Source organism: Molossus molossus, unplaced genomic scaffold (genome assembly GCF_014108415.1).
Source record: "Molossus molossus isolate mMolMol1 unplaced genomic scaffold, mMolMol1.p scaffold_m16_p_1, whole genome shotgun sequence".
In the NCBI taxonomy this organism is placed as follows: domain Eukaryota; kingdom Metazoa; phylum Chordata; class Mammalia; order Chiroptera; family Molossidae; genus Molossus; species Molossus molossus.
Window position 1 is genome coordinate 229,740,207 of NW_023425344.1, and position 10,146 is coordinate 229,750,352.

General features: G+C 56.9%; 1 protein-coding gene across 3 annotated transcripts; it reads left to right on the forward strand.

Annotated features, from left to right (window-relative positions):
* The first annotated feature begins 88 nt into the window (after positions 1–88).
* On the forward strand, positions 89–9,916 carry GSTZ1 (glutathione S-transferase zeta 1). Of its 3 annotated transcripts, none has more exons than XM_036279891.1 (9): positions 89–279; positions 3,200–3,251; positions 5,093–5,160; positions 5,648–5,728; positions 6,081–6,206; positions 7,280–7,358; positions 7,856–7,908; positions 8,361–8,654; positions 9,598–9,703. In XM_036279891.1, the coding sequence occupies exons 1-8, from the start codon at positions 265–267 to the stop codon at positions 8,616–8,618; spliced, it is 732 nt and encodes a 243-aa protein (XP_036135784.1). In that variant the 5' UTR covers positions 89–264; the 3' UTR covers positions 8,619–8,654; positions 9,598–9,703. The 3 variants fall into 3 exon arrangements, with proteins under 3 accessions (XP_036135784.1, XP_036135793.1, XP_036135799.1); XM_036279900.1 differs by having other exon boundaries at positions 97–279; positions 8,605–8,654; positions 9,598–9,916; XM_036279906.1 differs by lacking the exon at positions 89–279 and adding an exon at positions 1,130–1,449 and having other exon boundaries at positions 8,605–8,654; positions 9,598–9,916.
* Positions 9,917–10,146: the final 230 nt, after the last annotated feature.

A 10,146-nucleotide genomic window follows, 5' to 3' on the forward strand; every position in this document is an offset into this window, starting at 1 on the left:
CGGGCGCGAGGGCCGGGCGGGCGGGCCGGGCCGGGGGAGGGCGGGCTCCAGGAACTGCAATTCCCAGCAGCGCCGGGACGAGCGAGGCGGCAGGGCGGGGCGAGCTACTGGGGACGGCACAGACCACTCAGGCCAGCCCCTCGCTGCACCGAGACGTGAGCCCGGCCTGACGTGCCGCAGGCTCCCGAGCCTCGGCCGTCGTCCATTCCGAGAGCCCCAGGCGCGAAGTTTCGGGCCTGGACGAGGGGTCGCCGGCAGTGCGAGATGCAAGCGGGGAAGGTCTGTGCCACGCGTCCCGGGAGAGGGGCGCTCCTCAAACACTGAGAAACCTTGGGGCACCCGGTCGAAGGGAGTCTCTCGGCCCCGCCCACATTCCGACCTCGACTCGCAGCCCGCGGAGCCCCGCGCTGATCCCGCTCCGCGCCTGCGCGCTGCCGGACTGTGGCGGTGGCCGGGGCGTCTGGGTCAGGGAGCGCTGTCCCCGCGGCCGCGCACCTCTCCTGGGGACGTGCGGGGCGGGGCGGGTAGCTGATCGCCCGCACTCCGCCCGATTGCCCACCCCTCTACGAGGGCTCCCAGGCGTGTCTACCTGATCTGCACAGCCCCTTGGGCTCCTTTCCCGGCCCATCGGCCGGAAGAACAGTTAACACGGCTTTCCAGGGTTGCTTCATTTTGAGAGAACATCAGGGGCGAAGGGAGGCAGGGGCACAACCACCCGAGGAGCTTCCTGGGCCCACCCCGAGCCACAGTATCAATCTCTGGACAGAGGGGGCCCCAGATGCGCCCCAATAGAACCATTATTGTAGCTCCGAGGAGGGTGGCAGGCACCATCAGGTGCGATATAGCATCACTTTCATGCAGTAGAGCCCTCCCACTCCCAAATGGGGTTTTAGGAGCCTTTCTCTAAACTCATGTGTAAGAGACCGCTTGAAAAATCAATGAGGCCCTGGCTGGTTTGGCTCAGTGGTTAAGAGCGTGGCCCTCCTAGGGGTCTTGGGTTTGATTACCCGTTAAGGGCATGTACCTGGGTTGCAGGTTTCCTGGCCCCTCCCGGTGTTGCAGGAGGCAACCGATCAATGTGTCTCTCTCACATCCATGTTTCCCTCCCCTCCAACCCCCTCCACTCTATCTAAAAATCAATGGAAAAAGATTTGGGTGAGGGTTAACCAAAAAAAGGAACATGGTATGGTTTATGTAATTATCATTGGTAAAAGAAAAAGTGGAAACTGCCCTTCAGTAGGTCTGCTGATGGCCCACACGTAGAAAACCTGAGGGCAGTGGCACTTACAATGACTCTGGTCACCCTTAGTACAGGTCAAAGGTGTAACATTTAGTAATTAGGAAAAGCATTTCTTCAAGGATTCTAAGCTGATGTCTGCCACTCTCTAGTGGTCCATCCCTCACCAGCAGTCCCTGTCTTGGCCCCAGGGGCCCCTCTAGCCTGGCCAGGTAAGGGGAAGAAACCACCTCCAAATATACATCCAATTGTAGCCACCCAACTTGCCCTTCCAAGAACACCTGCAGCCCATCACCTGCCCTCTGTGCCAGGACTGCCTTCACTTTACCCACAGAAGGTGCCTTCAGTACAGGCTGGAACTTCTAGGCTCAGGAACCAACCCAAGGGCCTGAGTCATCACTTGTGCCCTTGCCCACCTATAAGACAGAGCTGGTAGTTCAGGGTGGTGTGAGCAGGTTCAGATAGCATCTTGATGTGCTGGAGGGTGCAAAAGGGAGAGGGAACTTGGGGAAAATGTCTGTAGTCAGAATAGTAGACAAATTCTGTTGAGTTCTCCCTCATCCATATGGATACATGTATCTGCCTGAAGATTCATGAGTGCTAATTACTGGGTACTCTGTCCTCGGTCCTGCTTTGAAATGCAGGTTACCCAACAAGCACCAGAGGAATTAACTTTGAGTCCCTTAAACTTTAGAGGTGAGGTCACACACTCAGCTGCCCCCAGACAGCTGAGTCTGTTGAAGACAACAGAAAAGAGAGAAGTGGGCCAAGTAGGGGCCATGGCAGATCAGAGGGCATGCCCAGACTTAAGGGGGTCACTAATCAGGTTTAATCATTTGTGACTCAGGAAGACAAGTCCACTGTCTATAGATTTTATAATGAAAAAACAAACAACAGGCTTTGTATATGAAACATCCTCAGTTTTAATTTGGCAACTATAATCATCCCTCAATATCCACGGCAGATGGGCTCTGAAACCCCTACCCTCCACAGATACCAAAATCCAAGGCTGCTTAAGTCCATTATATAGAATAGCATAGTATACTTTAAATCATTTCTAGATTACTTACAATACCTAACAGTGTAACTGCTATGTAAGTAATTGCCCTAGTGTATTTTTTAGGGAATCATGATAAGGAAGAAGAAAAAAAAAAGCCTGTACATGTTCAGTATAGACCCAACCAAAGCAACCATCACAGACTTAACCACATAGTACACAACAACAACAATGTAGCATTTTTTCTGAATATTTTTGATCTGCAGTTGGTTGACTTCACAAAAAGAATTAGAATTCCTGGTCCTTCTGCTACTGCTGCAAGGAATCTAAGCCATCATGTTAGGCAACTCAAGGCAGGGGTTGTCCGAGGTCACACGGCTGGTTCCTGCATGGGGGTCAGACCCCAGGATGCCAGCTCCCAGCCCACTGCACCGCATGAACTACTTACCTCAGAACCAGGCTACCTTGCCTGCCCAGGACACCAAACCTAGCTCCACCAGGAGCATAAAGAAACCTCCCACAAGTTGGAAAAGGATGCCCCTTCTGACCTGAGTCAAAGTCTCCCTGACGCCTGCCTAGCGCAGCTTCCCCATTGGCTCAGGGGATCTACCCCTTCAGGATCCCTCCCCCTGCCCTGCTGCTCAGTGACGGGACATTCCTCAGGAGGCCAAGGGTTACCACAGCACCATGACTGAGTCTGGCAAGGTAAGGAAGGCCCTTGCAGGCTAGCTGCCCTTTTGGTGGCCTGTCAGACCTCAGGAATGCAGGACAGCACAGTTGCCAGCCAAGGGACTCCACAGGACTCCTGAGGCCTCTGACCCCGATTGCTCCGACTTGGCCTGAGTTGCCCAGACACAGCCGAGGAAGGAGGCCTGGCGGGGTGGGAAGGAGGTGCTGGCCCGGACCCCCTGGCTGGGAACCCACCAAGCACAGGTTAACGTACACCTTGTCCTCTCTCTTCTCAGCCGATCCTCTATTCCTATTTCCGAAGCTCCTGCTCCTGGAGAGTTCGAATCGGTAAGAGCTGTGCCTCCACCAACAGCCTTGGTAGGGTGGGATAGGGTGAAGGAAGCCCTAACATGGTCTGGGACAGAGGGGAGCTCTATCAGACAGCGCTTCACCTCCAGTACCAGCATCCCTGGTCTCCTGGAGCCCTCAGCACTGAATGGCACCTCCACTAGGAAGTCCGACAGGAGGAGCATGGGGGTGCCAGGCAAGGAGGGTTGTTTTTCTCTTGTACCTGCCGCCTCTCGCACCCTACCCTCCAAAGCTCCTTAGCAACCATGCTTAAAGCAGGCTTACCAATCTAGAGGACCTTGGTAACTGGCAGGAAACAGCTGGCCTTCCTCAGTTCTTATCTTACTTGGTCTGGAAAATTAAACAGAACTGGCCATTGTCCACCCCAACTTAATCCTTCCCTTCCTCAGTTTAACACAGCCCTTGGCAAAGGTCATAGTCCCAGCAGCTCATGCTGAGGGAGAATGTGCTGAGTGCTTTTGTGTGTATAATTCCATTTAAACCTCAACAACCCTAGGAGAGAGGCACTATTATTGTCCCTGTTGTACAGATGAAGAAAGTGAGGCTCAAGAAGTTACTTGCCCAAAGCTTCACAAGCTAGCAAATGAATGTGATGAAATCAGAAGCTGACCCTAACTGGGAAGCCATCCTCCATGACCCCTCCCCCATCCCTTGGGCATTTGGTAATTGCTGGAATCAGTAGCCAAGAGCACTGGGATGGCCCTGGCTGGTTTGGCTCAGCAGTTAGAGTGTCGGCCTGTGGACCAGAGAGTCCAGGTTCAGTTCCCGCTAAGGGCATGTACCTCGGTTGCAGTTTGTCCCCACCCCAGCTGGGGTGGTGTGGATGGCAACCAGTCGATGTGTCTCTCTCACATTGCTGTTTCTCCCCCTCACCCATCCTGCTCTAAATGAAAAAGTGTCCTCAGGTGAAAAAGTGTCCTCAGGTGAGGATAAAAAATAAAAAATAAAAATAAAGAGCACTGGGATGCTAGAGGACACATTTCTCCAGGAGATGCCTTCCCTGGACCCAGAGCCTCTGCCCTGGCTGGGCCAGAAGCCAGAACTGCATGAGTACTGTTGCTGCATGGTCTGCATACATCCATCTCCCACTGGGCCCCAACCACTTTCACTCTCCAGAATGGAGCTGACCAGCACTGAGGAGGGCCCCTTGTGTCCCAGGCTCTCTTCAGACTGGGACACATCTCATCCCCCTCCCTAGCTCCTCTGCCCTTGCCTGCGGCCAGCCATCACCATATGTGGTGCACACACTCACATACTAGGGTTGGCAGAGTTTTTACCCTCGCCTTACCAGAGGAAATCATTGAAGGGGATGGAGAGGAACTCTGGTCACTGGAGGTCACAGCAGATGCTGAGACCACCTAAGAACCTGATGCTCTGCTTGTAATCTGCAATAAACAGAGAGCAAAGAAAATGGATTACAAAGTGATTCTTTGAACCGTGTCTCTGCCTGTGCGTGCACTTTATGGTCACACGAGCCCCTTCCCTTGGCCCTTAGATGCCTCCATGAGGGAATAATTGCATGTCTCCAACACAAGCCCTGCTTACCCCTGTGAAAGGCCCTGGAGGGGGCAGAGATGAGGAGGACACTTCCCTGCTGTCCTCAGAGCCCACAGTGTGCCAGGGCAAGAGAGGCAGAGCCTCATGGACCTGGGTTAGGGGAGTGGGAGGGGACCAAGGAAGCCGGGGAGAAGGGGAGAGGGCCATGCTGGGCCTTGACGCCTAGAGTGTGGAGAAAGAAGCCTCCCTCTGCGGCCTCGTGTCACCCTGGGAAGTGGAGCCAGAGGCTGTCCCCTGACCCTGCTGTCGGCTGTCTCTCCTAGCTCTGGCCTTGAAGAGCATCGACTATGAAACAGTGCCTGTCAACCTCATAAAGGATGGGGGCCAGCAGGTAAGGAGGCTGCCCGCAGGCCTCTGTGGGAGCTGGAGGCCTTGGAGTAGAACCCAGCAGGGGTGCAGACTTCTTCCCCAGGAGCTCCCCTGGCAGAGGAGCCTGCTCTGTTGGCTCTCCCTGGTGGGAATGGGTGGCCAGCTGGGCAGCGAGCGCAGCCGTGGGAAGGATGCAGGCTTCAGGCTGCATACCACAGCCTGGCCTCTCAGGGCCTGACCCCAGGAGAGTGGGTAGCGAGTGGGGCCTTGCCCCACGCTGGGCCAGCGTGTGAGGCACACAGGCCATAGGGATGAAGCCTAGAGCAGCAGGCACCAGAGGCTGGGGTACTGCACAGACCCCAGGCATCACCGTGGGCCTCGGAGCCGGGCCTTCCCCAGGGGAGGGAGGTGTGGGGTGGGCAGCGGGCCTGGGCTCCTCCTACTTGCATGCTTCTGCTTTAGCCAAGTCAGGCCAGGCCACCCGGCCCACCAGGACCTTTTCTCCACAGTTCTCCAAAGAATTCCTGGCACTGAATCCCATGAAGCAGGTGCCGGCCCTGAAGATCGATGGCATCACCATTGGCCAGTCGGTGGGTGCAGGGCTCGGGAGGCCCCTGGTGGGCTGGTGCCTGGGAGGGCCTCACACCTCTTCCGGCCTGTGTCTGGCCAAGGCACTGGCCCTTAGCAGAGACAACGTAAATCTTTGAGGGAGGAAAGTTGGTTGCTTGCTTTGGGAAGGGAAGGGAGGAGATTCAAGCATATGGGGAACCAAGTTCAGCAGGAGGAGGTTCCAAAAAGAGCTCGGCCCCCTGGGGAGCCTCTTGGCTTCACAGGCTTTGAGCTGAGTAGGGCGAGGAGGAGGCGGCGGCGTTTGCAGGCCCTGTCCCCTCTCCAAGGGCCCTCGGCCCTCGCCGTGCTCCGCTCACTGCTCCCTCGGGACAGCTGGCCATCATCGAGTACCTGGAGGAGACACGGCCCACTCCGCGGCTCCTGCCTCCGGATCCAAAGAAGAAGGTCCTCGTGCGCATGATCTCCGACCTCATCGCCAGCGGCATCCAGCCCGTGCAGGTGCGGCACTGGTGCGCCTGCGCCTGCGCCTCTCGCTGACTGGCCAGCCCACGGGGAGGTGCCCAGCGGAGTGTGAGGTGGCAGCATAGACCTAGATCACGTGGTGGGGCAGGGGGGAGGGGAGGGATCCCAGGAATCACCCATCTGCTGCGTCCCCAGCCGCATTCCCGAAGCCCTGGGTTTCCAAGCATGCGGCCAGAGGTGTGGAGGGGTCAGGCCCAGGTGACGGGAGAGGCTGAGCAGCACAGGGCCAGCCTGCCCAGCTTTAACCGGAGCAGCCTCCCTTTCATCTGTTCTGTATCACAGAGTGGGATGCCCATACGATTTTTATTTTTTATAAAGTTAACACTGGTATTTTTTAAAAGTAATAAAACAATTTATCTGTGCTAAGCCCTGATTTTGCAAATGAGGAAGTAGCCCCGGGGTGGAGTGACTTTGCAGTCACTCAGCTAGTGTGACGGAACAAGGAGCAGAGCCCAGGGCCAGTGGCTGTGAATCTGTGTCCGGCTCCCCACCCCTATCCCCCACCTCGCCCCACGACACTTTGTGCTTTGTAACAAAGGTTGTAGCGGTCGTCCTCATTTAACGGATGAGGAAACTGAAGCCCAAAAGTGTAATGGCTCCAGGGGTGCAAGGATGGGACCAGAGTCCAAATTTCCCGAAAAGCCAGTCGTGTGTGTTCCCCCTGCCCTGCCCCCCATGTCGCACTCCCACTCTTCACAGGGGACCTTGTGAGGGAGAAGGGACGCAAGGGAGACAGGCCTGGGGTCGTGGCCACACCCGTCACAGCCATGGCAGTGTCCTGTCCCCACCTTTGCACATCTCTGCTGGAGGCACAGGTGTCCAGACTAAGGGCCAGCGGGGCCGCCTGCGAAGGTGGCTGCTGAGACCCCCGCCTGCCGTTAGCCTCAGGGCCCTGATGGGAGGGAGGGGCTCATGGAGCCTGAGGGCGTGGGGGAGGAGAACAGGGCTACAGGTAGGGACACGTGGGACTGAGTTTCCCTCAGGGGGCTTGGCTGAGCAGGCCCAGCCTGGCCCCAAAGCCAATCACACATTTTCCTTGGGCCGCACAGAACCTGTCTGTCCTGAAGCAAGTGGGACAGGAGAACCAGCTGACCTGGGCCCAGAAGGCCATCACTTCGGGCTTTCACGGTGAGTTCTTAACTGCTGCGAGCTGTGCCCCAAGGTGACCTCGCAGAGAAATGGCCCTCGTGCCCAAGGCCTGAGCATCTGAAGTAGTTTTCCAGGCTCTTCGGTCTTGACAGTGGCATGGATGAGGGTGGGGGCAGGGCTGACGAATCCAAACCTGGCCTCCACCTCTGGAACCTCAGAACTTGAGGCCCTTTGGAGCTGGATGGCCCACCTCTGCTTCACTGCCCACTCCCGCCAGGAAACCAAGGCCAGCAAAGTGCCCGCTGTCAGCGTGGGAGCTGCTGCCTTGGCCAGTGGCAGGTCCTGTCCCCTCTGGGAAGGGCAGCGGGACTTGAGCCCTATCGGCTCACTCTAGATCTGGCTGCCCTGTTCCCGCAGCACACATCGCGGCCTGTCACGCAGACGGCCGCCCATTCAGAACTGTGGAGGCCAGGGCTCAGAAAGGCTGATCTCCCCTTTCTGTGCCCAGAGTAAGCTTATCCTGTGACCTCCCACAGCTCTGGAGCAGATCCTGCAGAGCACAGCCGGGAAGTACTGTGTGGGAGACGAGGTGAGCGCCCAGGCCTGCCCACAGCTCCTGCCGCACGCTGACCCTCTCCCACTGGGACTCAGCCATCTCCCTGGGCAGACTCAGCTCAGAGAGCCGCCCCCCAGAAGGCGCGGGGGTCGGGGAGGAGAGGGGGCAAGGCTGTCCTCTCTCTGCCAAGTAGAACGTAGCTCGTGGGAAGCTCCTTGCTCATTCCTAGTCAGCGTCCTCAATAGGAGTGAGTCTCGTTCCTGGAGGTACTCAAGCTGAAGACCTCATCTCCGAGATGAGAAGGCAGTCTAGACAAGAGATGAGGGAGTAGACTAGAAGATGTCTCCTTTCCCTCCCACTTCTGAGATTCTGGCGCTCAGGTGCCATTGGCTCCTACCGGCTAAGGCCCTGGGCCCACACCCCCACGTGTCCTGCCTTGTGGAAGCTCTCTCTCACTAGGGGCCTGTGATGGTGTTTCTTAACAGCACAGGACATCCGCTAAGACAAGCGAACCTCCTCTGGCCACCCACAGAGTTGGTTGTCAGGGCAACTGGAGCATGGCCCCGGAGAAGCCCTCAGCTCTGAGGACAGACCCAGACAGGGAGACGAGGAGGGGGAGGGGCAGTGGGGACGGATGGAAGAGCCAGAAGCTGTCGCCAGTAGACACCCAGACCAGCCTGTGGATCTGGGGTCTACACCCTGATGCAGACGCACCCAACTCTCTCTCAGGTGTCCATGGCTGATCTCTGCCTAGTGCCTCAGGTGGCAAATGCTGAAAGGTAAGAGAGAACTCTGCCACCCTCCCTCTTCCTCCTGGCTCTCCCCCTCAGAGCGCCCAGCCTCCTCCCACACTTCCGCTACTGAGGTCTCATCTCAGGCAGTCTCCATGACTGGTCCTTGTGCTGAACCACAGGCAGACGTACTCAGTGGAACACCCCGTCATGCCCAGCCGCAGGCCCGGTGACCTTGCATAGCCCCTGCTCCTAAGAGGCAGCGGCTCACCTGGTAGACACCCTAGAACAGCGGTTCTCAACCTGTGGGTCACGACCCCTTTGGGGGTCGAACGACCCTTTCACAGGGGTCACCTAAGACATACAGTAGCAAAATTACAGTTATGAAGTAGCAACGAAAATAATTTTGTGGTTGGGGGGTCACCACAACATGAGGAACTGTATTAAAGGGTCGCGGCATTAGGAAGGTTGAGAACCACTGCCCTAGAAGAAACCACCCAAGACTCTGCACTCCCCAGACATGGCGTGTCTGTGCCCTGCAGTGGGCTCCATCTCTGCCATCCTCCATCAGCCCTTCAGTAAGGCATGGACGAGAACCTCTCTGTGGAAGGCACTGCGATAGGTACCCTTAGGGATACAGAAATGTATAACCCATTTCCCACCCCCAGGAAGCTTGTGACACGGGTGGAGAGCTCATCTGTATTTATAAGTGCCTGGCACTGTGTCTTACACATAGTAGGTTCTCAATAAATAGCCATTGCTTGGAATAGGAACAGTAGGCAACAGAGACACCAGGAGATACTGCACAAGAGCGACCCCTCCCCAGAGAGCTGTCTGAACAAGGCTCCCCACTTGGCCACCTGCCTAGCCCTTCCCTGGCCAGCCCCAGGGGCCTCCTCCAGCCCTGCCTGTGTGCTTCCCTCACCACCCACAGGGCAGTCTCCCTGGACCCCTGCAGACCTTGGCTGAGGTGGGTGTTTCTCTGCCACAGGTTCAAGGTGGATCTGACTCCCTATCCTACCATCAGCCGCATCAACAAGTCACTGCTGGCCTTGGAGGCCTTCCAAGTGTCTCACCCCTGCCGGCAGCCGGACACACCCCCCGAGCTGAGGGCCTAGCTCTCCAGCCATGCCCCGCTGGTGCAGGAGCAGAAGCTGGGCGGGCTGAACAGGTCTGGAAATGAGCAAGCCCTCACTGGAGAAGCAGGAGACTTGCACTCCGAGCCCTTGAACTTGAACTGTAGCCCTGGATATGCCTTCACACAGAACCTCTGTCTGCTTTCGTCCCTTCATCTGTCACATGTGGTCAGAGTACAGTGGGAGGATGCTGGGAGGGAGGGAGGGGGAGGCAGGAACATCAACTGCTACCTGTGTCACGGTGCAGTCATTAAGATGACGTGGGATGTAGACTCAACTGCCTGGCAGGTTGACCGGAGAGCCATACAGAAGTCTGTGTGCCTCTCCCCCTCCCCTTCACTGTACCTGACTCCAAAGAATGCCTAGACTGCAATTTGATAATAAACAAACCCAGGCTCCTAGTT

Excerpts from the sequence above, each read along its gene's own strand:
- GSTZ1 (XM_036279891.1), top strand. Across the intron at positions 5,729-6,080 it reads GCATCACCATTGGCCAGTCG|CTGGCCATCATCGAGTACCT; the intron begins GTGGGTGCAGGG and ends CCCTCGGGACAG. Across the intron at positions 7,359-7,855 it reads CATCACTTCGGGCTTTCACG|CTCTGGAGCAGATCCTGCAG; the intron begins GTGAGTTCTTAA and ends GACCTCCCACAG.